The 27918-nt window shown below is 42.3% G+C and overlaps 1 protein-coding gene across 2 annotated transcripts; it reads left to right on the top strand.

The window, feature by feature from the left end:
* On the top strand, nt 1-27918 carry Arpc2 (actin related protein 2/3 complex, subunit 2, 34kDa). Of its 2 annotated transcripts, none has more exons than XM_005395663.2 (11): nt 1-24; nt 354-435; nt 8383-8417; nt 10150-10262; nt 14430-14475; nt 18180-18366; nt 19014-19107; nt 22484-22610; nt 24364-24464; nt 24820-24920; nt 27476-27918. In XM_005395663.2, the coding sequence occupies exons 2-11, from the start codon at nt 362-364 to the stop codon at nt 27498-27500; spliced, it is 903 nt and encodes a 300-aa protein (XP_005395720.1). In that variant the 5' UTR covers nt 1-24; nt 354-361; the 3' UTR covers nt 27501-27918. The 2 variants fall into 2 exon arrangements, with proteins under 2 accessions (XP_005395720.1, XP_005395719.1); XM_005395662.2 differs by lacking the exon at nt 1-24 and adding an exon at nt 55-145.

The raw sequence follows: 27918 nt of genomic DNA, 5'->3' as shown, positions 1-27918 counted from the left end.
CGCGCGTCCGGGCAGCGAGCGGAAGTGGGTGTGAGGCCGGAAGTGGCCGGCTAGAGCCGGGGGCTGGGCGGGGACCGGGCTTGTCGGTGAGGCGGCAGTGGTGGCGGCGGCGGCTTGGCAGGCGGGTTCAGGATTCGGGGGCCAGGTCGGTCGGGTGGTGGGTGTCTCCACAGTCAGTGCGGGCGCGGGAGAGCGCGCGTCTTCCTCTTTTCCCCACCCCGTTCCCTCTCCCCTTCTTCCCTAACCTACCCCACCCAACCCCTCCTCAGGGGGCAGCGGGGCCGCTCCCTCCGTCCTTCCCTCCTTTGCCTACCCTCACCCGCCCTTGTTTCTCCTTCCCCTGCCCGGGGCAGCCGCCGCCATGATCCTGCTGGAGGTGAACAACCGCATCATCGAGGAGACGCTCGCGCTCAAGTTCGAGAACGCGGCCGCTGGGTGAGCGCGCGCCCGGGCCGGGGGTGGCAGGGGAGGCAGAGTTGACCCTCGCTAGTCCGCGGTGTGGTCCAGCCACCCACACCTAGAGCAGGGAGATGAGGGAGCCGGGCAGAGTGTTAGGGACTCCTCTGGCGGGGTAGACGTGGGAGGCAGTTGGGCGCCGTAGGGTGAGGGGCACAGATGCGTGGGGAGAGGCTCAGAGACGGGATGCGGAAGCAGCGAGGGAACAGGAGCGTGCGTGCAAAAGGACAGGAGACCTGTGGGACGTCAGGGCACCTGGGGCCGGAACTCGGCCGAGGGAGCCCACTACCTAATGGGGCGAGAGAGGGACCACTCTCCTCTGTATTCCCCATCTTCGTTCTGAGCCCTTTTGGATCGGGTCGGAAGGACTTTCCAGGGATTTCCAGGACTGCCAGCGGGAAGACAGCCCCAGCTCACCTCTGACATTCTTGTTTCCCACCCCCACCTCTTCTAGAAGGAGCAGGAGGCAAGACTGGAAAGCACACCCAGTCTTGCAGACAAAAAAGCAATCTCCTCTGCTTCCTTTCCCCGAACCTGCTGCAAAAAACACTAGCCATCTTGTTAGATGTATTTCTCAAGCAAAGCTAATAAACCCTCCGTCCACACCCTTCCTTATCTCTCTTCTGTGACTCTATAGCTCTTTCCCCACCCTTTAGCCTTTATCTGGTTGTTTTCTTTTAGATTCTTATACAAACCCCTAGTCTGTGATTTGGGGAGTGGAGTGGGTACCGGGTATCGAACTCAGGACCTCTCGCTTGCCAGGCAGGTGCTACGCTAAATTCCCGGCTCCTGTGATTTTTTTTTTTTTTTAATGTGAAAATTCTGGCCCCGTTGCACGCTTTAGCCTCCAGAATCTATGATGGTCTTAGATAACCCTTTTTAATATTGGCCTTTTTGAAGATAGGCTTGGGACGTATTCCAAGGCAGCCTTTTCTATCAGACATGCAAAGACAACCTTCTTTGCCACAGCTGCTTTGCCTTTCTAATACGTTTCTTAAAACATGAGCGAAGGAATCGGCTTTTAACTTCTAATTTTTGGTGGCCTGTAGTTAGTCCCTTTGCCTCATTTCCCCATCTGTGAGGATGGAGCTTCACATCTTGGTTTCACAGTTAAGAAATATGTGCAAACTGCTTCTGGTGAACTGGGAACTAGAAATGCTTGCAGGTCTACAGAAGGGAGAGGGTTGGTAGAGGGGAATTCTGAATGGTCATAATGACTTGAGGCTTGCAGGCATTCAAAAAAAAGTACTAACCCACCACTTGAGTTGCATATTGTGTGCCCTGTCTTTTATAAGGTGACGGATTTTTATCCGTAAGACAGAACCTTACTTTCCTGAAAGTTAATGCATACAGTGGACAGTACTGTTTCCTGCCAGAACTGCAGTTGCTTATATTTTAGTCTGACTTCTTGTTTTAGCCTCTCTCACCAGTTTCTTTGCATTTTGATTATTCATGTGAAACGGTGCAGGGTCTTATTTTGGGTGATTGTTCTGTACTTTTTTTTGAGCAGTGTAGCACATAGGAGGAAGTTGAATTAACTTCTGCATTTTTCACAACTGATCGTAATACATTCTCAAGCCCAGACTAGCAAAGAATGAGACCTGGTTGGTTAAACGCTGATCTGCAAGATAAAGGCCTGTGTATTTTCAAGTAGAGGCCTGCCTTTTAGTGGAGTACTTTCACGTTTGTGTATTAATAACTTGTGATTCCAAAGTGTGGCACGTTATTCAGAACTGTATGTAGCTCTGTATTTTTTTTTATAATAAACCCTTCTTTAAAAGAGCAGATAGCTAGGTATGGTGATGCCTGCCTGTGATACTAGCACTCAGGAGGCTGAGGCAGGAGAATTGCTATGAGTTCAAAGACAGCCTGGATTACCTAAGGAGACCTTGTCTCAAAGAAAGCCACTAACCATTTCAGGGAGATTAAAGTAGAATATCAGGTTTAGAAAGCTTAAATTAAAATTTTCAGGACATTTTTTACAAGAATCTGTTGTGGGGTTGAGTGTTGGGCAAGGTAGTAATTGTCTTCTTACCCTTCTCCTGTGAGATGTGACTTTTAATAAATGGGCTTAGAACATTCTGCTGCAAATTATTTTGAAAATCTTTAAAAAGAGACCATGATACCATGCCTAGCACAAAGGGCTTTCCTGGGATTGCAATAATCCACTCAACAGAAGTCTGATTCTGAATTAAGTGTTGAGTTTCCGGGCATACCAGTAAGGTAGAAGCATCAGTGAAGTAGTTAAGTCTTGGTTACCGAGGCACATGCCTACACCAGAACTTCAGCAAGGATAACCAGTGTGATCATCATGAACATCTATGGGTTTCTGCTGTGCCCAGCACCAAAGAACAGTAGAAAAAAGCCTGAGAGCCTGTTGGCAAAGTTTGGGAGGAGTTAAGGGAAGAGCTGTCAGGGTGGAGATCAGACTAGAAAGGAAGGGAGTAGCTTGAAGGAGAAACCCTGGGGATTTGAAAGGCTTTTTTGCCAGTGTGGTAGCCTGCTGGGAGAGGTCAGCTTCTTCCTGCATTTTGCACTTCTGAGAATAAACTGATTGGAGAAATTATGGTTCAGAGCAACCTTTCCCCGAGTGCATCTTCCAGCTGTGTGATGATATGATAGCCACTGGATATGGGGTGGCTAGTTAAACTTAAATAAAAATTAAGGTGTAGTAAAATTAAAATTGAGTTCAATCACACTAGTCTCATTTCTAGTGCTCGGTTGCCACATGTGGCTCTTAGCTGCTGTACTTGAGCAGTACAGATGTGGAGTATTTCCATTATTACAGAAAGTTCTACTGAAAATGAAAGCATGAGATAGTCTCATTTCCCTTCTTTTTTTGAAGTGCTAGGGATTGAACCAGGGCTTTGTATATGCTAGGCAAGCACTTTACCACTGAGCTACATCCCAGCCCTCAGGAAATAATCTTAAAAGTAATTTGTGGTATGTACTTAAGAATACAGTTGTATTAATTTTTCTTTTGAGGTTGAGTTTGTTTTTTTTTAATGATGTCTCGCAGATCATTGTGCTGGATCTTTTTCCTATGACATCCTACTGAAAGTCTGAACTTCCTTCTGGGTGAAGCAGTCCTGTCATCTAAATTGTTTAAGAATATATGTTTGTTCACAATAATCTTTTAATTTGGAGACAGTTCTAACAAAGTTTAAGACTCATTCCAAACAGACTGCATCTTTTTCCTACCACACTCTTGGGAAGTGACTTGTTAGAACTATCCATATACAAGGGGCTGGGGATTTAGCTCAGCGGCACAGTGCCTGCCTGGCAAGCACGAGGTCTTGAGTTCAATTTCCAGTACCGGGAAAAAACCAAAAAAAAAAAAAAAAGAACTATCCATATACAATACACATCCTCACAAAAGGATAATTACTAGTAAATTGTCTTCCCAACAGCCTTTAAAGAGAATATGACTGATTAAAAAGCTGTGACTAACACTGCAAATAACATCATGTACAGGTCTTACCAGCAACACTGCTTTTTCCTTTAGGAATTCTTACCCAGACCCCCAATTAAAGCAAAAGTAAACTGACAAATTAATTGAATTTTTTGTTAATATACACATGCCAACAACCTTTTCAGCCTTGGAAGCGAAGCCTATCAACTTAGCTGGAGTCTGGAGTCCAGAACTGAGAGAATGTTGTCAGGTGCAAATTGCTGTTGATTTTAAGTGCCCGCTAGCTCCTTGCCACTGCCTGTGCATATTGTGGAGCTGTTTGTGGTTCTGTGAGGGGGAGTGAACTCAGTAAATAAGCTGTGCCAGTTGGGGTGGGTGAAGACTGTGGGAGGAGAAATTTGAGAAAGAAATAAATTAAATCTTGCTGATACCTTGTTCTCATTCCCAAATATGCTGCATATGTCCTCAGAGAGACTGACTGGTTTGAAATGATTCAGAATTAGGACATTGGTTAAGTATTTAGAAGTAGAATATAATGGCTGACTTGCTGAGATCCAGTTGGTCTCCCCCCGCCGGCCTCCCCCGCCCCAACTCTCACCCCCCTGGTCTTTTTGAGACAGAGTCCCACTTTGCAGTTTAGGCTGGCCTTGAACTCACTTTGTGTAGCCCAGGGTGGTCTTGAACTCTCAACGATTCTCCTGCCTCAGCCTCCTGAGTGCTGGGATTACAGGCATGTGCCATCACGCCCGGCCCAGCTGGTCTTTTTACAGAACGTTTTAGTTATACGCTGCTGTCTATCTTCTGCCCTCCTTGGGACCACTGTGGAAATAAAGCCCCAGACCTGCAGTAGGTTACACTGATATCGATGGAGCTCAGTCTATAATTTCAGTGTTTTTTGCATTCCCAGCATTCTCAACATATATATCTTCAGCTCAGTAAATTTTTCCAGGAGGAATGAATGGAGACAGTAACTCTTATTTTCTTGAAAAGCTTATTACATTTTTGACAGTGTGAGCGAGCTTTTAGATCTCTTTGTTCTCCATATTTTGAAATATGGCTTAGCAGAAAGACCACCTCTTACCTAATATGATCTACTTCGTAGGCTTTGCTCAGAAAGAATGATGGGAGCCTTATAGAAGATTGTAAGAGGCCAGAAACCTTTAGAGTGAGCAGAACTCATTAATTCTCTAATTCAGGATGTAGAATGGATAACTAGAAGAGGGACACATATCCCCCAGTGGGGAGTTGCATCCTAGGATATATTCAGGACAAACTCCAAAGTTAGTGAAAAAAGAGGATTAGATAATATAGTTGCTGGAAGTCTTTTATTGACTGATTGGTATTCCAGAAGCTTCCTCAGAAAGAGGAGGCTTTTTTTCCTAAGGAAGTTTAAGAAGAGTTCTTAAAGCCCATCTGAATGAATTGAGTATGTTGCAATATCTTGAGATGTCCAATCTATAACTCCGAGGACCATCCAGCTGACTTTTTCTAGGATTCCAGGCATTACAACAATCTGATGCTAATAGGCGTCCTATTTCTCCATATACTACAACTAACTGATTCTGAAAGCTACTACAATCTCAAAATTTGTCCCAATCACGGTTTCAAAATCTGGTCTCCTCTAACTCTGTTAAAGAGCAGAAAAACTAATTTCTTGGTCATTCTGTGTAAACCAGGCACAGTGCTACATGCTTAATCGTGATTTCATTTAATTTCAAAATGAGCCTGTGTGACAAATAAATAGTTCCCATTTACAACTGAGAAAATACTAGGGACTATAGAGATTATTGGGGAGGGTGTTGACATTAAAACTACTGTGTATTGAGGACATTGTTAGGCTTTTGTCACTGTGATTCCTGACTTCTTTTATCATATGGCACAGACAAAACATGATCATACTTGTTTGTCACTTTTGGTTAAGTGGTCCAGCCTAAAGATCATGTCCTGGCTGCTTTAAGGGTTAGAGGGGAGGTCATTATCTCAGTATATCTGTAATTTAGTTATGAGATACTGGTTGGAAAACTTTGCTATATGTACATCATTTCAGGCTTCATGACAGCCTTTGGAGTGAGTGTTTTATTCCCATTTTATAGAGAGGAACTTGAAGCTCTGTTACATTTGAGTAACACACATCACCCTGAGTCTTTAAACTGTGAAGGATTTGCCTTTTCTGTAATTACACTGCCTGGATCTGAAATTCTAACAAATTGTAGAAGAGCAAATAATTTAATCTATTTGGCCTATTAAATGCTATACTTTTCCCCTGGAACAGTCTTGCCATGATGTAAAACCTCAGAAGTACAATAACACCCGGTTTACCAGGACTAACATATTGAGATATGACCCTGGTAATGGTGTATTTCACACTTTGCGGTCGCCTTGTTGGAGCACAGAGTTTTCTGACTTCGAACTCCCAGATGACTTCTCATAGTCTCCTTTGGCCTATTACTGTCTATAGCAGCCCTTCTACAAACCTTTTGTGCAGCCATGAATAGTGAACTAAAATATTAATGGCAGTGATTTGATAGATATTCCTAAGTTAGGCGGTAAAACACATAGGATCGATCTTAGTGACTTTTCCCAATGAGGATCTCTGCTCGGGCTACTTTATGTCTCACAGTCAAAAATTTGGAGTCAGATGTTTATAGCTTGGAACCCTAAGCTTCTTTATTTGTAGTTGATTTTTCTCAGATGTGTGATGAAGTGAGAGAGTGAGAAACTCAGCTCTTTCTTAACTGAGTTAAGCCTAAAAGTTAAAGAAAAAAAACAATAAACATGTAGCCACCTAGTAAAGTGATGCAGTGTGGACTTTTACTAACTACTCTTCAACACAGCTAGCCTTCTCTAGGAATATATACTTCAGAGCTTCCTTCATAATATTTCATACAAATAGACCACACGTTACAATTGCCATTTCTTTGTTCTCTTTTCTTGTTTTCTAGAGGTGTGGAGTGGTTGTTGCCCTTCGTGTCCTTGGTTTTCTGGCTACAGTTCCCAAGTGAAAGCTCAGAAGCAATTTAAATTTTCATCTAGGTCTATGTCTTTTCTCATGTTCTGATTCTCCGTAAGATCACTCGATGCTTCCATTTGTAGAAGTAGACACCCATCATGCACTTTCTAAGTCACATATGGATGGCCTGAAGGAGCAGGTAGAACTTCGTGTATGATTCATATAGGTCATTTTGCTTTGTTTTGTTTTGTTTTCTAGCAGGACTAACATATGCTCAGGAGAGGCCAGTTTCCTTGAAGGATATTGCTTAGCTTCTGCATCAGCTTTTTAACAGTCATAAAACATATTATATGGTCCATTATTTCCCAGCAACCCTGCTTACAATTGAAGGAGCAGAGAGAGCATACTCATAAAAGATAGGTACTTAGGAGAGGTCTTGAGCAAGTCGGACAAAAATAAATGTGGAAATGTGTACCTCTTGTCTGCTAGCCCATAAAACAAAGTAGGATCATTTGAGTTATAGGTAGCTAGCTGCTAAAGTAATAAAGTGTTCATTTGTTTCCTACCATTGGCCTTGAGAAGGAGAACAAGATGGAAAGTAGCTTTTCATTGGGGGTTAATTGACCATCATTATTTATAAGTGTAGGACATGTGTCATGCTTTCTAGGTAGTAACTCAGCAGTATTTGTCAGAAGTGCATGCACCAGGCTAAGCCAGTAATGGCTTAAAAAATATCAGGCCATTGTTGCTTCCCAGGAGTTCTCTCGGGTCTATTCTCTTGTTTTATTTATAGCAGTTTTATGAGATTTATAGCATCATCAGAATCATCCCATTTTATAGATGAAGAGATGAAAAAAATGAGGTGTAAGGATGTTAAATTTCTCTCAGAACAAGCACATTGAAAAAGCTGAAATAGCAGGTTCTGACGGTTCTCAGTGATTTCACAGTGTTATTTTCTGCTACACTTTCTATGTAAGTACTAAGCTGGAATTTCAAAATAAAACTAAGGTAGAGTCAGAGAGGGCTTCTAGGAGGAGGAATAAGTGCTTTAGAGGTGGAAGGAAGAGGGAAAGATGTGTAGGAAGACCTGAAGATAGTCTTTAAAATAGAACAGAACTTGCTGCTTTGTTTATGGCCCAAAGCATCCTTTGACTTAGGTAAATTAAAACCACTGTACATTATACTTCGGTGTTTTCTTGGCAATTTTGTTACTTTTGCCTGTATTGTCCTGTGAGGGATGCTTTGACAAAAGGTGATGTTTTCCTGTTCCCATATACAAATGTATATGTGTTCTCGGGGAATTCAGAATTGAAAGTGAGCAGTAACCGTGGCAAGGGATGCAACAAAAGGTGAAAATCAAAAGCCATGGGTATCCTTATCTCTCTCTATGAGCAAGTCCAAAGGTTCAGGCATATGAGAAAATGAATTGTGTACCCTCTTCAACAGTGAGCCTAAGACTTATGCAGAGTAGGCTGTCTTAAGTAAAGCTTGGGACTTTTTCCAAGACCCTTGAGGACAAGCAGCAATACAGTTTTCTTACCTGAGGACCTTTTTTGTTTCACAGAAACAAACCAGAAGCAGTAGAAGTGACATTTGCAGGTAAGTGTCTTTATCTCAACCCTATTAAGAGAAGCTACAATAAACAAAATGCAAAATAAACTTTAGGTTTTTAATGTATTAGTACGTGTGTGTAGTGTATAATGTTTACATTCCTTGTGGGAAGTTTGTACATGTATATAACACATCTTGATTACTTTTAGAAAATAAACCTTTTGATTGTCAAGTCTATTGAGGTCTTAGATAACCATTTCATGTATTTAATCTGTTGACATCTGGCTTTGAATTTGTTAAACTACGTAACATTACCTGCTGATGTCTTAGAGAGCTGGGGTTTATTTTGTTGTACAAAGTAAGGTCTTTTTACTGTGGAGGTACTACAGTATTGTTTAGTGGCCATCATCTTACTTTAGTGGGGAAACATGAACATGCTATAGCCCTGTTCAAGTCAGAGAGAGGTTGCTATTTTCTGTTCGCTGCAAAGATTTGGGTCTTGGCAAAACTCATTTATGTTGGACCTGAGGAATTTACATAGCCACCCTCCATAAAGTGCGAGACCTTGACTAAATGACCCTAGGAGACTTCTGCAGCTCTGAAGTGCCATCTGACTGTCCTGTCCCCTCCTACTAGCTAGCAGTGTCACATTTCCCTTCCAGATCCCTATATGATGTCACTCAGCAACAGGCTTCAGAAAGTACGTAGATTGAGTCAGTCAGCTGTGTTAGGACAGGAAGAAAAAGCCCCAAAGGGGAGAGGCATACAGATTAGAAGACACTTGAAAATATGCAGCCAGCTGTGGTGGCACACACCTGTAACCCCAGCACTTAGGAGGCTTAGGCAGGGGGAATCACCACAAGTTTGAGGCCAGCCCAGGTTATGTAATGAATTCAAGGCCAGCCTGAACTATATAGCAAGACTCTGTCTCTAAATAAGTAACTATATGCAGTGTACAGATCATGTTTGAATTCTAATTCCAGTAAGATAATTTTTATAGAATTTTGAGACAAACAATAGAGAATATTTGAACAGTTGACTGAGTATGTGATACTAGGAAATTGTTTTTAAAATTAGGCATGACAATAGTGTTGGGGTTACATTTGCTAAAAACAGTCTTCTTGAGCCAGGTAGTGCATGCCTCTGGTACATAGTTTTGTTTATTTCCTATGGATCACATAGATGAAGTCTAGGATTTGCTTCAGAATAAATCATTGGAGCCGGGTGTAGTAGCACACGCCTGTAATCCCAGCATTCTGGGGAGACTAAGGCATGAAGATCATTGCAAGTTTGAGGCTAGCCTGGGCTACAGAGTAAGTATACAACCAACCTGAACTACATAGTGAAATCCTACTGACAAAACCACTTTTGTCAAAAAGACAAAAAAAAAAAATAAAAAATCATTGGGGAGGGGGTTACTAAATAAAACAAGACTGGACACATGTTGATAATTGTTGAAACAGCATTATAGGAATAGGAGTCAGATATACCGCTCTTCCTACTTTCATACATGTCTAAATGTATTGTAGTAAAAGTTTTTGAAGTTGTTCTAGCCCTGAACTATGGTTAAGGTAAGAGTAGCTTTGTAACTGCAGGAAAGACCAGAGAAATGGGCAGTGAACAGTTTTACCCCATTGCTTCGGTGGACTTACCATATGGATTTAAAATAAATGTCATTTTACTTATATTCGTACCAGAGGTCTTCGTTGTGGTCTGTTCTAAGATGGGTGCTTAGATTATTCTCTATTCGGGTAAGCAGTCTTGTTTGCTTTCCTCACAGATTTTGATGGGGTCCTCTATCATATTTCAAATCCTAATGGAGACAAAACAAAAGTGATGGTCAGTATTTCTTTGAAATTCTACAAGGAACTTCAGGCACATGGTGCTGATGAGGTAAGCACCACTCATTTTTCTTGGGACTGCTTTCTTCCTCACCTTTTGTTGGCAGCTTGCCATGCATCAAAAATCCGTGGCATAAATCCCTTCCACCCACAGGCAGCAGCCATACTGCACAGCCTGCTGATAGAACCACAGGCTCTTGACCTTGTTACATATAGTAATGCAGAGAAATGTATTTCTCAGAAAAGGCTTCAGCCCTTGGCTTGCTTACTTTTTGGCTTGGATAAGTAAAGATGTGCCTTAACTGAAGTTTAATAACTTTGTCAGTATCTTAAAGAGATTCGTCTTTTTGCAAATTATATAGGTTACCAGAATTTTTTTTGTAAACAGTCAAAAACAGTCCAGCTCTCCAAAAACAAAGAATACTTTGTCAACCAATACAAAAATAGCTCTTATAAGAATGAGACCAGTTCCATTCTATTTTTATATGATTGCCTAGGAAGGTACATAACTTATGACTTGCTTAAATTGTATCTTAGTTTCTTACTGTGTAAGTTTTGGCATAAATAATTCCCCTTTAAATTTTTTAAGTTAATGCCCTTTGGAGTTGGCCTCTAAATATCTCCTCTTCCTTTTAACTACCTTAGGGAAAATAAAAAGGAATGTCCAGGCCTTCTAAAATTCTTCATGGCCATGCCTTTTGCACTGGCTTCTTTCGATAGCTAAAGCAGCAGGTTTGGTTCCTATTGAACTATATTTGCTCTGGAGAAGGCCATTTATGGAAAAATGAAATGCTGTTACACCAGTATGCGTACGTTGTGGTTGGGTCTCAAAGCAGGAAGTATGACTCAGTTCCTGAATCAGTTTTCAAATATCTTAGTTTTAACAAACTAAGCTGTCTTTAATCTGTTCAATGAAGATACAACCTTTGCTTTTTTTTTTTTTTTTCTGCAAAGCATAGTAACTTTTGAACAATTTTGAAATTGTGTGATGAAAGGCTGTTGGTAAAGGAATATGATCAAAAACTTGATAATATTTTTATATAAAAACTAAAATTGATTTGGGGAGGTGCCGGGAATTGAACTCGAGACCTTGTACTTGCCAGGCACGTGCAGTTCCACAATGCTATATTCCTTGCCCCTAAAATTGATCTCAACAAAACACCAAAAACCAAGATCTCTTACCAGAAAAACAAAATCTGCAGGAGGAAGACCAAGTCCTTTTATAAAGCTTATTAAAGATGGTTATATAAAAATAGGCAATTCTCTCTACCAGATAAAGAGTACAAGAAAACAAGGACTGGGAAGGCTGCCCTACTTTAGGTGAACTTTAAAATATCTGCCTGAAAAGTGTTAAAACACTTGGACAAACAACTAAAAAGTAATCATTCTTCCTAAACAGTCCTCTCTCTTTAAAAGATCTAGGTGCAGTAATAGTCCTTAGAAGGGAAAAGGAAATGTTAAACTAGATTTTCTCTTTCTCTTTTATTTCTTTTATCTCTTCTCTTTTCCCTCGTCGCTGTCTCTCTGTCTCTCTTTCTTTCTCTCTCCTCCCCCCCCCCCCCCAGCCCCCTCTGTTTCTCCCCCATCTCTCCCTCCCTCCCTTCCTCCCCGTCTCTGGGAGACGCAGTTTCTTCATGTGGTAGGCAAGTGTTCCTCCACTGAGCTGTATCCCACCCTAGAACTAGATTTCTTTTCCATTCTGTGTTTTGCTTATAATGGGAGTTGAACACCTTGCTAAGGGTCAGAGAGCCATCTCCATGTAGGTGGAGTAAGTAACACAGTGTTGGAGCGTGGTGTGCAATAAATGACTGTCTGCCTTGGTTAAACAGTGACCAGCCTGTGATAACCACAGGCAGCTTGTCACTTTGGCACAGGCCTTTTTAAAAGGCAAACCACATCTGTGGCTGGAATGGATAGGTCTGACAGTGGTGAGTGATAGGTTGCCTCCACCCTCTAACCTGATGTCAGGTTGGGAAAGGGGGCACACATTTGTAAGTGAATCATGAAGTAACAAAAGTGTTGACTGGTTATGCCAAAGATAGCAAGAGTTTTATGTGATATAAACTTGGCTCTGAGTACATCATAGATCACAGACTATGAACTTAGTAAGCTTGTAATTAAACTATAGTGGCTGTGATTTTTCCCACATCCGATTTCTCCTTCTCAAAGTACCAGTGGCTATGATTTCTCCCATACTGGGTTTCTCATTTCTCCAAGTACCAAGAGTATATGCAGTACAGAATTGTAGCTCAGAGGTAGCATGCTGGTTAAAATTCTTGTGGGAATCATGTTACTTTTTTTACCCCACAAACGTTTTAGGAGAAGTGGTATATGGGACACCTGAAGGTCAGGTGTCTGTGTGCTGCCCACAAACTCTGTGGCCTTGAACACACCCCTTCATTTCCTCTTTTAAGAGATCCTTCACAGTGGTTGTATGATCGCCAACAAGGAACTACACAAGACGTTGCTTACTTTTACCTTAATGTAAACGTGCAGTTATGGGTTATTCATCCTTTGTAGTCCACATTATTATTCCACTTTTTTCAGATTAAGACTTTATTCCAGCTGTAGGAAAATGACTATCTATGTGGAATATTAGGAAATTACTACTCACTGACTATCTGCAGATCACTACTTAAGATGTTTCCAAAGACTGCTTAAGAATGAGTACCAGGTAGGAGTGTAACTCAGTGGTAGAGTGCTTGCCTACTGTATATGAGGCCCAAGAATGGGTTGTGGGGCAAGAATCTCACCATTTGCTAAATGGTTTATTCCTTTATTGTTTGTTTGCTTCTTAATACTGTCTAGAGAGTCCACTGGAAGTAAGATGAGAGTAGAAAAACATTGGTAAATCCAGAATCAGTTCTTTTGATGGTTATTGCATGTCCCTCTGGCACTGTGTTAAAGGAGCATTAGAAATTGAGTAGATACCTAAAGACAAAACCCTACAGCCTGTTACACTGTTGAGTATACCACTAAGTTTTAGTTTATTGACCTTAGTGTTTTCAGACAGTGTCTTTATTGTGTAGTCCAGGCTGACCTTGTACTTGGAATCCTTCTGCCTTAGCCTTCTGAGTTAGGATTATAGGTGTGTGCCACTACCCCAGATGTTGGTTTTACTTTCTGTAAAATACTGATGGCACCTTCCCTCCCTTGTCAGAAGCTTATAATGAGGGTTAGTAAATAAGCCATGTCTGTGTTGTGACTCTGAAACATACAAAGACTGCTATGTACCAAAAACCTTATTAGACTGTTGGTGACTTTAATACAGTATTTACTTTGATAATTTCTGTCTCCAAATAGCTGCATTATTCTTTTTAATGTGTCTTAAAACATTAAGTCAGAACTATTTTCTCCCCAAGTCTACTTCTTGAAGCAGACATGTTGGTTGAACAGATATCACTGGCAGTCACACTGACTGTGAAAACATAAGATGTAAAAGGACTCTTGTGTTTCTCATCTACTGCAAAAGACTGGAAACGAAGCATGGTGGTACACCCCTATAATCCTAGCCCTTGAGAGGCTGAGGCAGGAGGATTGCTGTGTTTGGGACCAGCTAGGCTACAAAATGAGTTCAAGGCCAGCCTGACCTACACAATGAGACCTTGTCTCCCCCTGATCCCCCAAAAAAACACTGGAAAGTAGCCAGCAGTAAATACTGGTTTTAGGAAAAGGCCAGGTGGAATGTCCAACTTCTTAGGACCCACCAGTATTAATAGCTGCCTGAGGTGCCATTATCCATTGTCCTTTGCCTCAAAATTTGAAGCTGGTTATAAAGCTAAGTAGTTTAAAAGTATAGAAGATCATTAGCTTAACAAATTATTTCCCACCAATCCCAGTTTTATCTCTTCATTCACCTTGGTTAGTGTTAAATTAAAATTAATAATCTGTTCTCTTGGATTTGTCAACTTTCTGCTCCCTTGAAAACAAAAGATGACTAAGTACAATGCAAGATTTGAAGGAAAACAGAACATCTGAGTGATGTGGTCAGGTCAAGTCTTTGAAAGACAACTCCTAAAATAACCTTTTGAGTGCGAATCCAATTCTCTGAGGGACCTGTTACGTGATTTAGATGCATGTGCTTGCCCTCTGGCTTCCCATCCACCAAAGGAAAGTAAGAAAGAATACTGGCTTAGGAAGTGCTTGGCAAGTACTATGTGCTTCAAAAAATTGTGAAATTACTGTGGCCTTTGGATTAACTGGTTTTTTTTCTTCCTAGTTATTAAAGAGGGTGTACGGAAGTTTCTTGGTAAATCCAGAATCAGGTATGTAGTAATGTGATCAACTATAGAATGACATGGAAAGAATATGTCCTGTTGTGTTATGCTTTTTCTAGCTGAAGGATTTCATTTAAATATTGTTTTAAATATTATTATTCACTTTACAAATATTTCTGCAAGAGCCTAGTTTGTACTTCTGCTCCCTCTATAAAAATAGTTTTTGTCCAGCGGTACAGAAGGAGGTGCACAGAATTGATGTGTCTGTGATTTTCTGAGACAGGGTCTTGCTGTGTAGACCAGACTGTCCTTGAACTCATTATGTAGCCCAGGCTGGTGTCAAACTCAGCAATCCTCTTGCCTCAGCCTCCCAAGTGCTGGGGTTACAGACATGTGGCACCACACCCAAGTATGGTGGCACATGCATGTAATCTCAGCACTCTGGGAAACTGAGGCAGGAAAATCACAAGTTTGAGTCCAGCTTGGGCAGCTCGTTGAGACCCTGTCTCAGAAAAGGCTGGGAATGTAGCTCAGTTGCAGGGTCTGGGTTCAATCTCCAGTACCACTCCCTGAAAGAGAGGAAGGGAGGGAGACAGGAATGGAGGAAGGAAACATGCTGAGAATGTAGCTCTTTGCAGAGGCCTTCAGGGTGAGGTTTGGGAGTAAAGTGGGAAGACTGAACAGCATTTTTACCCCTTGGATAGAGGGGTTTGTCTCAACTTCTCAGAATTTAGCAGGGTCCTAAGGTGAGAATGAAGCACAAACATTTCAACATAATAATAGCTCAAATATTGTTATTGGTACCTGACTTCATGCTTTTTAGGAAATAAAGGCCGTCTATATTTCTTACTCTCTTACCAGCAGTTACTTTGGTTAGGTTTCTTAGCTCATCCCCTATATTTCTATGTACTGAAACAAAATAATAAAGGTGCCTTTGGAGTATACCTTGGTACTGTGAGTATTTGTAAGTGGAAGTGTTCACAGCAGTCCATAAAGAACACCAACGTGTTAATCCCCAAATTGATGGAACAGATGTATCACAAAAATAAACACCAAGATAAAGAACAGTACGTTTTTAGAGAAATCAGGAATTTGAGAGGAATGAAGAAACAATAGATCTAAAACAGATGCTGGAACCCTTGGGCATGCTCATCACAACCAAGACCCTAACATGGAGAGCTTATATTTCTGTCCCTCAGTCTTCCACGTCCTGCCTAAGCACAAGCATTGTCAGATTGCAGGCCCTGAGTTCAAACAAGTGTGAAGAGAATTAACAGTGCTTGTTGTATTACATATTGATATCTTCAAAGTGGTTTCTCATGAAAACAGTCCCTACCACTCTGTTTGTAACTCTGTACTGTCTGTACTGTTCCTTTGCTATTTTGTAAAATGTCGACTATCTGTTAATATTTTCCTCCTTTTATTTTTAAAATAAAAAATAAAAAAATAAACAAGTGTGAAGAATAAAAGAGTGAAGGTAGCATCTCCTTCCCTTTTTTTGGTGGTGGTAGTGGTGCTGGGTGTTGAACCCAGAGCTTTCACACTGAGCTACATCTTTAGCCCTTTTTATTTATTGACACAAAGTCTAACTGAAGCACTAAATTGTGTTTTGGGGGTTTTTTTGTGGGGGGGGGGGGTTGTCTTTTTGAGACAGTGTCTTACTATGCAGTTCAGGCTGGCTTTGAGCTCACTTTGTTGCCCCTGCTGGTCAAACTCACAATGATCCTCCTGCCTCAGCCTCCCAAGTGCTAGGATTACAGGTGTGCGCCACCATGCCTAGTTGAGTCACTAAATTTTGCGTGCTGAGCTTGAATTTGGCGATCCTCTTGCCTCAGCCTCTTAGCATATGCAACCATGGCCAGCTTTCTTTTTTATGGGTTTACTTAAACAAGTTTAGAAAACTCAGGCAGCAACCATACTAGATGGTTAATTTCTTCATTCCTCAATATACCCTAGTTCTATCAGAAATCTTACTTGAGATCAGACTTTACCTGTAGTTTTATTTTATTTACCTCCTTAGACCCAGCTCTCAACTCTGAATAATTGTTTAGCAAGCCTCAGCTCTTAAGTAATTTCTATTTTTCTTTTTTCTTTTTTCTTTTTTTTTTTTTTCCCAGTACTCACGACCTCACACTTGCCGGCAGGCGCTGTGCCGCTGAGCTAAATCCCCAGCCCCTAAGTAATTTTTTTTAATCTAATCTTTTTGTAGTCTCTGCTTATCCAGTTTTCAGGTACCCAAATTTGAATAGTGATTAAAGTTATTTGAGATCCAAAATGCTGCTAAGAATTATTAAGAACAAAGACTTGCTCATGCTCTTGAAGAAAGAAAGAGCAATAAAAAGCATAGATCTTAGGTATGTTCTTGGGTAGGAGGGTAGTATAAAAGTTTGAGATGTTTAAAAGTATGAGATGATCCTCAGTGATGTACAGATATTCTTGCAAAAACATCTGTAGGCTTTTGTGCACTTAATTACTTGATTACATGGTCACGTGTTCCAAGCCCTGTTTCTTAGAATTCATGAATGCCACGCTGTAGGAAGCAGGATGAATTAATTCAGCAGACTTGTTTTTCATTCCGTTTTGCCCCATATATTGCTGACCTGCCTTATTCCTGCACATTGTACATGTCCTTGGGCCTTCATGGTGAGCTACAGCTCTAGCTGTTTTTTATTTTGAGACGGGGTCTTTCTAAGTTGTCCAATCTGGGATTGAACTTGTGATCCTACTTTCTCAGCCTTCCAGAGTGCTGGGATGTGCCATCATGCCTGGATTTGTATGTTGTTTTAGTGCTTGTAACAGTCTCCCACATCTGTCCCCCTTTTTTTTAACAAGTGAGGGAATTGTAGAGGTTAGGCAGTTTTCCTAGATGACAAGGTGATGAGGTCAGGATTTGTACCTGTTCTGTTCAACTCAGAATAGAGTAGCATATACTGTATGTCATGCTATGTTCAGTAAGTTACTGCTTGTTTCAACAATGGGTTACCTTGCTGGCCTGCTTTCTTAAAAGAATTGTTGCAGAGATTAAATGAAGTAAAATGTCCAAAAACACTTGGAAAAATTACAGTATTATACAAATAAAAGCTATTGGAGATTCATGTATCAGACACTTGGGTTTTCTACCCTACCTCCTCTCACAAAGGACTTGCAGTGCCATGACAGGGGGTGTATATTATTAGCAGAAAGCTACCCAGCTGCTGACCACATTGCACGTTAGATCATCAGAAAAATAATTATAGCTGGATGTGATATATAGTCCCTTACACAGCTGTGTTTTGTGTTCACACAAAATTTTTAATCAGAGTTCCCATATTGTTACTTTTCCTCGTTCTGTATTTATAGTTAATCATTTTTAGTATTGATTTGAATTTTTGTTTAGCATTTGTTAATTAGCTATCAATATTTACAGGAACTTGTAAGAAAGACGTTTTTTGGTTTTGGGGGGGTTATTTTTGTTTTTGAGTCAGGGTCTCACTGTGTAATGCAGGCTGGCCATGAACTCACTTATGTAGCCCAGGCAGGCTCAAACTTGGGGCCATCCTCCTTTTGCCTCAGCCTCCTGAGTGCTGGGATTACAGGGGTGTACCACCATGCCCAGAAAGAATGAAGATTTTTATTTTGCTTCTATGAAGTAGATAGAAATGGATTTTTTACCTGGATGAAAAGTACAGGTATTGAGACAAAGTAAAACTTCATCAGACCCTGAAAAGTTGGTATAACTGCTGGTGATTTCTGCTCCCCACCCCCCGTTCCAGGATACAATGTCTCTTTGCTATACGACCTTGAGAATCTGCCTGCATCCAAGGATTCCATCGTGCATCAGGCTGGCATGTTGAAGCGAAATTGTTTTGCCTCTGTCTTTGAGAAATACTTCCAATTCCAAGAAGAGGGCAAGGAAGGAGAGAACAGGGCCGTTATCCATTACAGGGATGATGAAACCATGTGAGTATAGAATGCAGTCCTAAAGCCCTAGAGAGGCTGTCACACTGGTAGTTTATGAAAGAAATACACTGGTCATATCTTAAACTCAGTTGTGTGGGCCCCCCCCAGAAGCTCTCCTCATACAATTTTTTACGTCACAATGTAGGTAATAGTGGGGGAGAACAGACCGCTTCTTCTAATCTCCACATACTCAGAGTTGGCATAAGATTAAAAAGAAAATAAGACCACTATTCCCATTTCTTCCTAGTACCCATCTATCCACCCCCCAAAAAAGAAAGCAAATAGTTCATAGTTGGTCAACAGAGGCTCACCACAGGTTCTATTATTGCAGCTTTTAACTTATCTCAGTACTGTGAATCTCGCATAATGAAATGAAATTTTTAAGTGGCATTAAAAATCACTAACTCTAGATTCCATGCCATACCTACATACAAGTTAATAAAATTCACTTTTGGTAGTGTCCACGCTTTGGCACTTAGGGTTACATTTATTACACTGACTTTGTTAGCTTCTAGCACTGTCTTGGCACCTCACTGTTTTATGGATTGAGGGACATGACATTAGCCTTCTGCTTCTCTTGTAGATGAAGTGATTGACAGCACTGTATTCTGACTCCGTGCTTACTCTCTGGGTTTTGTTTCCTGCAGGTATGTTGAATCTAAAAAGGACAGAGTCACAGTAGTCTTCAGCACGGTGTTTAAAGATGATGACGACGTGGTCATTGGAAAGGTGTTCATGCAGGTATGGAGCAGACATTGTGGGGGAACTTACATCTTTGCACCAAAACATGCCATGAGCATAGGAAAGGGAAATAATTGCTCTGTTTGTTTTGGGGGGGTTGAGTTTTTTTATTTTAAAGAGAATAAAAAAATAATAAAAACATTAGAAATGATACAGAATTTCACTAAACAAGATGATAGGAATTTAATAACTGTTGTTATATTGCATATTGTTGTCTTCAAATTAGTTGTTCAGATTACCCGTTGATGTTGAAACTTGTTGAAGCCCCTACCAAAAAATTCAGTGAATATTACAAAGTATCCTTCCTACCCTGGCTGCTTTGATCCAAAGCTTGGTCATGTTTGCCGTCTTGTGTTTCCTCAGATTTCTAGCAAGGTCTGCTCTTGGCTGGCTTAGTCCTAAGGTCATTTAAGAATGGACCAGATCAAATTCTTAAGTGATAGATAATGCCTTAATAGATGGGGTTGTTGATCTGACAGAAGGGACTCGGGCTGAGTTTGAATGAGTCTCCGTGTGGCACCGCCCTCTGAAGAACCTTATGTGCTAAGGAGAGTGATGGGGTTTAGCAGGGCACTGTGACTGGATTGTTGGTGCAGCTAGACCTCGACCGTTGTACACCTGTTGTGGCTGTGTCGTGCTGTCTGCTAGGCAGCCACCAGCTATAGGACATGAGAGATTTTGGTCAAGTATACAAGGTATACCAAGACTGAATTTTTTTTTTTTTTCTGAGCTGTTTTGTTGTTCAAAATCTAGTACCATGGTTAAATGTTTTTAAACTTGATCCTTCTGTTCCTTGGCAGGGTAGTGAGATTTTAAAATTCCAAAAGTGTTTTCTGCCAAGTAGATATGAAACACAGCTATACTTAATGTAGGATATGTATTTATGTAGCCTTCTGAATGCCTAGCAAAATCTTCAAAAATGATATTTTCATTTTGATCTTTAGTGGCTTTTTGTGTTTTAGCAAATTAATCAGAAATGCTAGTTTGGGAGTCCTTATGCATAAAAACTGGAATATTGACACTTAAGCCTTTGATAGTACTGAACTTGAGGAAAGTGTCTATATATAGATCTCTTGAGTCCTAAAAGTAAATTTCTAGACAGGCATTTCATGTATTTTTATTGGAGAATTGACAGGGGAATTAAAATGCAGTAGCTTAGATACTGGGATAAATCCAGTCTGGTGAACTAATTATAAAAGCTATGAGTATATATTTAGATTTGGCTGGGGTTTTTTGTTTTTCTTTCTTTCTTTTTCTTTCTTCCTTCCTTCCTTCCTTCCTTCCTCCCTTCCTTCCTTCCTTCCTTCCTTCCTTCCTTCCTTCCTTTTTTTTTTTAACCAGTCTTGTTCCATTTTATTCCAGGAAATAATCTTAACTTATTTTTATACTTTAAATAGAGCTTACTAGAGATATTTTTTCCTTAGAGGAATTCTGTTGGGGGTGGGTGCTTTGGTTTGTTTTGCATATGAATTTAAACTCTTCCCCTCAACTTCCATGTGGCAGGGCTCTTACTTAAAAAGGAAAACAGAACTTTTGTGTCTTTTGCACTGCCAGTATTTCTAATGAGGGACCATTCTGCCATTATGCAAAGCCATATGATGTCCAGGAGTATAAAAGGTTGGGGTCAGAAAACCATCTTCCCTGTGACCCTTTCCAAATTCAGAGTCTGAGCTTATTTGTTGGAAATGACCATAGAAACTGGACTTTTGCTGGGTCTTTTCCAAAGATAAGTCATCTGAGTTTTCTCCTGGTCCTGGAATTTCATGTTTCTGGAAAAAAGGAAAAGAACAGCTATTAGACAGTTGTGACCTGGGAAAAGTTTGAACTTTCTCATGGTCATTGATCTGTTTGCTGTGGGCCTTTGTGGGCTTTCCCCTGCTGTCATACACATCCAACCCAATGAGGAGATGTGGGCGCAAGGCCTGCTTTTGTAACTTGGCAGGCAGACTGAGGGATGTTTCCTGCCTTTGGGGAAATGCAGACGGGAAATTCCATCCCCGATTCAGGTAGCTGTCCTCCTGGACATTGGCATGTTTCTTTGTGCATCCAAGCACTGGATCACTGGATGAAGTCTGGTTAGGCGCCATCATTTCAGCACTCATTCTTTGAAAAGCAACAGGACCAGCAGTTACACTTGTGGAGACTAGATTGTGATGAACTAGAATTCTTTCCATAGAGTAAGATCCAATCAGTAACTGAAGAGAGTGAAGTGTAAACCATTGGTTTCTTTATATGCAGGAACAAGATGGAGTCTGCCTCTTAGGTAGTTGTGTTCTGTTTTGCTGGAACCAGGAATCTAACTCAGGACCTTACCCTTCCAGGGCAGGCGCTTTGCCACTGAGCTATATCCCTGGCCAAAGGTGCTATTTTGAGGGTCCTTTCTACTTGTTTACATCTGTGTTATGTCTGTAGGTTATTTCCTGAGCACTTAATCAAAGTCAGTAATTTTGATAAATGTTGCCAAACTCTTCTCCATAGGATATTGTAGTGTTTTCTTCCCAGTTGACAGTGGATGAGTGCTCATTTCCCCAAAGCAAAGTTGTCAAACTTTTGGATTTCTGCTGTTCTGATAGGTTAAAAATGATAACTATGGCCTCTAACACATGAGAACAAAACATCTTTCCTTACGATAAAAGCCATTTCAGCCAGGCCTGTGATCCCAGCAGCTTATAATCCCAGCACTCAGGAGGCTGAGGCAAGAGGATAACAAGTTCAAGGCCAGCCCAGGGTACAGACTAAGTTCAAAGCAAGCCTAAACTACATAGCAAACAAGACCCTGTCTCAAGAAAACAAAAGCTATTTATTTTTCTTTTCCTGTGAAATATCTGTGCCCTTTATTCATTTTTCTATTGAGTCATTGACCTCAATTCTTTATATACTAAGGAAGAGTAGCCCTTCATCAATAAGAGTTGCTGTTCTTTTTTCTAGTTTGTCAGACTATTTTAAAGAGTTTTGTGTCCACTGTGAAAATTTAGTTTTACAGCATCAAATTGTCAACTTTCTCTTTTATGGTTCTAGGTGTTGAGTCATAGTTAGGAAGCCCTCCCTACTCTTAAGATTACAAAGAAATTTACCTGTGTTATTTTCCTAGTATTTTTTTACATTTTTGTATTTTTACATGTATGTCTTATACCTGTTTGGAGTTTCTGCTAGTATGTGGTTTGAAAGGTGTATCCACCTATTGTTAAGTACTCTCTAATCTCTTCCTTTTCAAGAAGTGCTCTGATAGCAGCCAGCACTCATAGTAGTTCAGATTTAGTGCAGTTTGTTTTTAGCCATCTCTGGTTCAGAGGGCTACACAGATCTCACCATGTGGGACAAACCCCGTAACAAGTTGGCTCTCATCGTACTGTCTTCTCTTGTTTTGTCTCCATAGGAGTTCAAAGAAGGACGCAGAGCCAGCCACACAGCCCCCCAGGTTCTCTTCAGCCACAGGGAACCTCCTCTGGAGCTGAAAGACACGGATGCTGCTGTGGGGGACAACATTGGCTACATCACCTTTGGTGAGCGGGGTACAATTGCCCCTCCTGGGGCCTTGTTTACCTTTTAAGGTGAACAAAAGCAGGCAAACCAACTTTTCCTGTTGTCAGTGCTGGTAGCTGTGGGAAGGTGTCACAGGCTGCTGATTATAGAGAAGGTCAGGTGCTATTTTTGTACAGTAATCATTCTTTTCTCTTTCTGTTCTTAAATCTCAAGGAAAAAAGGGTAACTTCTGATGGCAAGATTTAGGGATAGGGCCACGTCAGCATTGCTAAGCAGCTTGATGGAATTTTCTGTCATTTTGACATTTCTTGGTTTTTTACTTCTAAGCCTGAGCATGATTCACTTACTCTTTTCTACAGAAGAATCTCAGATCCTCTCCTCCATTTGCTTCAGCTTCATGAGCTGGCTGATCATAACCACTGGCAGCTCATTCACACACTGCATCTAATGCCTCTGAAATAGATCCTTTTGTGGAAGTATATTTAATTTACCTTTGAGGAGAAGGTACACCTGATTAGTGGTATTGCATGAGTTAACTCACCTTGTTTTATTAAATCTAAGCTGTACCATTTCCCCTAACAATGTTATCCTTAAACTTGAGGTGCAGCTTATAATTTATGACATGTCTGTTTAATTGGTAGCATTTCTCTCCTGTAACACATAAAATCGTGGTAAACTTACAGTCATAGGCACTGTAGTTCTTTGAGATGCCATTATCTCCTGTCACATTTGTTTCCTTTCAAGCCAGAATTCTCGCCCTTCCTTAGGGGCATTTTTTTTCTTTATGGCAATACTTCAGAGAGCTCAAGTATCTTGCTGATAGTGAAATCAATGATAGAGTAGGTACAGAACATAGAGAGGACCCTGAAAAGCCCAAAGAGAAAAGATGCAGGTCTGACTCAGTGCCAGTGCCAAAGACAGAATGGTGACTGCATGGGTCTGCAGGTGGCTAGAGCCCAGCCCCAAGCCAAGCAGCTCTTCCTGCCTGGCTTATCAAGCAGGCTCAGAGCCGAGCGCAGTAGTGCACACGTGTAATCCCAGCACTCTGAGGCCAAGGCAGGAAGATTGTGGATTCAAGGCCAGCTATATACTGAGTTTGAGGTCAGTATAGATTACACAGTAAGACCCTGTCTCCAAAGGAAAAAAAGAGGTTTGGATCCTTGTGCCCTGGTGTTTGGTTTTCACAGTAAGAGTGTGGGATGTCCTCTGGAATCTAGTTTCTCCAAAGGTTTACTATGCTTCAGTCCCAAGGACCCCAGATGGCAGCTTGTTTCCTAAGCCTGATTTCTTTTAATTTTTTGAGACAGGGTCTCACTGTATAATACAGGCCTTTCTTGAACTGTGTAGCCCACACTGGCCTCAAACTCATAGCAATCCTGCCTCAGCCTCCCAAGTGCTGGGATTATAGGAATATGTCACCACGCACAGCCCTAAATGTAATTTCTTAAGGCCGGCTGTCTCCTGGGCAGCCAGTTACTGTCACCCTGTGGTCCACTGAGCTGCAGGGGCAGGAGCTAGCAAGTGTATGACAGACAGGGAATAGATCTCAGCTTGCAAGCCACAGAATCCTGACCTGGAATGAGGACTCAGAGTTGTGCCTTGCTTTTAGATCATAAATTTCTCTGAACTGTTTGGTGCTACCCTTGGCTGTGCTGTTACAGAGCCTGGGTATACTGAATCAGAGGAAACAGGGAAATGCACTGCAGGCTGCTGTTCTTCCACCCTTGGACATTTGTGCTACACCCTGATGCCTTGCTTGTTCCCCCACCTCAGTGTTGTTCCCTCGCCACACCAATGCCAGTGCCCGAGACAACACCATCAACCTGATCCACACGTTCCGGGACTACCTGCACTACCACATCAAGTGTTCCAAGGTAAGAGGTGGCACATCTCAGGCCTGCTGTTGATAGGACTCTTACAGAACTCTTAAGTAGATAGTTCCAGAGGTTTCAAGAAATCATCTTTCCGACCAGGGTCTAGCTCACTGGTAGAGAGTTTGCCTAGCATGCCTGAGGCCCTGGGTTTGATCCCTAGCGCCCCAAATGAAAAAGAAGCCACCTCTGTCCCACAGCCAAGATGAGTATATGTCTGGAGTTACCCCGCTGCTTGCTTCCCTGCCTGGCTTGGGTCCATCCCAGGGTGTATTCTCCGGAACTGTCCTGATAGCTTCTAATGAAAGCAAAGCGGTCTTTCTGCTCTTGCTTCAGTACCTGCTGTATTTACTTCCAGGCCTATATCCACACACGTATGCGGGCAAAAACATCTGACTTCCTCAAGGTGCTGAACCGTGCACGCCCAGATGCCGAGAAAAAAGAAATGAAAACAATCACGTAAGTAGATCGGGACCAGCGCCCTCTTAGCCTGGTGAGAATAACATAGCCGCGGCTGGTGGCCTGGCCTGCAGTTGTCTGGGTAGTGCTGCATGTGAGGCCAGCGGGACTGAGCTGAGAGCGACCAGACAGAATGCACATGGGATTAACAGAGTCTAGATTCTCAGACAACCCAGGAGGCTTTCGCTGTTTCCACATCTTTCTGAACTATGAGAATAGCAGCTAAGAAAAAACAAAGGGACTGTTTTATTAAAAAACTGCTCTTCAGGCTTGAGTTGGTCTGTCCTGGTGTTCCTGAAGAAAAGGAGTAAGTTGCTTAAGGACGTAGCATTGTGTAAAAAGACCTGGAACCACTCCCAAGTGTTCTTCTCCCAGTCTGCTTCTCAGCAGGATGATGGCATGAAGAAGGAGGCTGATGGAAATGATGAGCAGAGCTATAAACAGCGTGACTGTTGAAGCAGGAGTGTAGTCTACATGGTTCAGTCTTTGGGACAGCTGCCAAGTCTTGGTTCCCTCCCTGGTGACATTTGGGCAGTCTTGTTCTTAAGATAAAGCAGTCAGTGCTTATCTGCTGTCTTAGTGACAATTGAATTAAGTCTTAGGGTAAACCAGGCACCCTTCACCCCTCCCAGTCATTTGCTGCATTTGCTAACACCTTTGCTCTTAGAAGAACCTTTGGTGGGTGGGGTGGCCTCAAATTCCCTCTCCTGGCATGTGAGGCCCCTTCTGTCACCTACAGTTTCTGCTGCCATCTACAGGATGAGAGATGTGTCCAGCTGAATGCTGGCCAGTGACTGAGGTTTTTCAGCCACAGGAACTTCACGCATTAGCACATAACAGTTGAAGACACCCCTGACTTTGAGCAGAGGCACTGCCAGTGAGAGCCTGAAAATAGTGATTCAGCTTTAGCTAGATCCTTTGCTTAGAGGTGTTCAGATGCCATGCAGTGACATGGCAGCATCGTTTCATCTATTCCACAGCCACTGTGGGGCCCAGGAAAGAGACAGCAGTTCAGGGCAAGCTGGGGTAAACTGGCAGGTACTGGTAGCTGCAGCCAGAGAGAGGCTTACCTTGGCAGCCTGTCAGAGCCAGAGAGGCCAGGCATGATGGCCTGTGCCTATAGTCTCAGCTACTCCATGGGCTAAGGTAGGAGGATTGCTTGAGCCTAGGAGTTCAAGGCTAGCCTGGGCAACATAGAGCCCAGCTCAAAAAAAAACAAAGAAGAGACACTAAAAAAACATGCAAGCCGTGTATAGTGACATACACCTGTTACCCCAGTGCTGGGAAGGCTGAGTGAGGCAGGAGGAGCACCACAAATTCAAGGCCAGCCTGGGCTCCATAGTGAGTTCAAGACCAACCTGAAGTACATACATAGCAAGACCTTGTCTCTGAAGGGAGGGTTGGAGGGAGGGAGGAAAGAAGGAAAGAAAACATGCAGAGAAGTTGGGCATTGAAGCTCCAGGGCTCCCTGCCCCACCCTTGCCCTCTATTGCCTATCAGTTCAGGAGAGGAACCCGCCAGCCCACTGCCGTCCCATTACACGGCCAGCAGGTGCTTTTGGCAGGGAGGTGAGGGCAGCTTGTTTGAGGAAATGAAATGACTAAATTGTTCAAAGATGCATCCTGGGTCTTAGAAGGAGCAGCGCTTTGCCTTTTGTTCTGTGACCTTTTTTGGCAGGGTTGGGCCCCAGAAAGGACAAGAGGGAGGCAAACAGCTGCATCTACCCTGAAACCCTGATTGTGCTACTGCTGATGAATTCAGTGGCTCAGCCACAGCAGGAGCACCAGGTGCCCACACAGTGGAGCAGGCATCTGTGGGAGTGTGGGCAGGTGAAGGAAGGCATCAGCATCTCTCAGCACTCTGCTGCTCGTCTGGGCACAGAGTAACCAAATCTGATTTCACTTGGGGGTGGGCAAGATGTCTGCGTCAGGAAGAATTTTGAGCCCTTGTTTTTGCTGTGCTTTCCCACGGTCCTCAGGTCTTGGGTGTGGACTGTTTTGTCACATCCTTAGGTGCCGGTGACAGGCTCTGTCTTTTGGAACAACTGCCTTTCTGGGGAAATGGGTGGGCAAGATACCACAGCATAGGAGCCTGGCATTTGGCCAGGGTAATCACCATGCAGTAACAGAAATGTCTTTAACGTTGGAAGTTTTAAAAACTGCTTTAAACCTCCTGTCCATGGTGAAAGGTTAAGAGACTGCTATTTGGGAGCCCTGAAAGGAATCAGCTGGGTAGGAGGAGCCTGAGCTGTCTGAGTAGTGCTGGGCAGATGATTGAGCGCAGTCTGAAATTCAGGTCCATCTGAGCTGTATAGCTGTTGGACAAGGGATCCTCCCGTCTGCATGGTACATTAATGTCATGGGCTTACCTGGTACCCCAGAGTGTTCCATGGAAGGAGAGGTGGTGAGAGCTAGATCTTGGCCATGCCGTGTGGTTTCAGGCCTCTGCCTAAGGAAGCTTGGTGTCCCTTCGCAAATCTGACCCCTCGTACAGAGGCGTGGGGTGCAAAGAAAGGGCCAAAAACCAACCTTCAGTCTTACTGTCTGCTTTTGAAGGGGGAAGACATTTTCATCCCGCTAACTCTTGGGAACGGGAAGAAGCGCTGGCGACTGAAGGCTGGACCGCTTGCTGCTGGATAATCGTGGCCCTTCATGTTGCACCTCTCCAGGTTCTAAGGGATTCTCCGTTGGGGTTCCATTTTGTACGCGTTTGGAAAATAATCTGCAGAAACGAGCTGTGCTTGCAAGGACTTCATAGTTCCCAAGAATTAAAAAAAAAAAAAGGAATTCCACTTGATCAACTTAATTCCTTTTCTTTTATGTTCCCTCCTTCACTCCCCCTCTTTTCCAAGCTGTTTCGCTTTGCAATATGTTACTGGTAATGAGTTGCAGGATAATGCAATCTTAACTTGTTTTCTCCTAAGTATTTGAGTTCAGAACTCCTGTATCTAAAGAAATACGGTTGGGGTCATTAATAAAGAAAGTCTTTCTATCTTAAA

This window comes from Chinchilla lanigera, unplaced genomic scaffold (genome assembly GCF_000276665.1).
Source record: "Chinchilla lanigera isolate Chin_1 unplaced genomic scaffold, ChiLan1.0 scaffold00052, whole genome shotgun sequence".
NCBI lineage: Eukaryota > Metazoa > Chordata > Mammalia > Rodentia > Chinchillidae > Chinchilla > Chinchilla lanigera.
Note: the sequence above shows the minus strand (reverse complement) of the source record. Positions and strands in the feature narration are given on the sequence as shown.

What these genes read in the sequence shown, in the direction of transcription:
- Arpc2 (XM_005395663.2), top strand. Translation starts at nt 362, where the DNA reads ATGATCCTGCTGGAGGTGAACAACCGCATCATCGAGGAGACGCTCGCG. An exon ending in AGGCACATGGTGCTGATGAG is followed by an intron (nt 10,263 to 14,429) that starts GTAAGCACCACT and finishes TTTTCTTCCTAG; the next exon opens with TTATTAAAGAGGGTGTACGG. An exon ending in TTGGAAAGGTGTTCATGCAG is followed by an intron (nt 19,108 to 22,483) that starts GTATGGAGCAGA and finishes TTGTCTCCATAG; the next exon opens with GAGTTCAAAGAAGGACGCAG.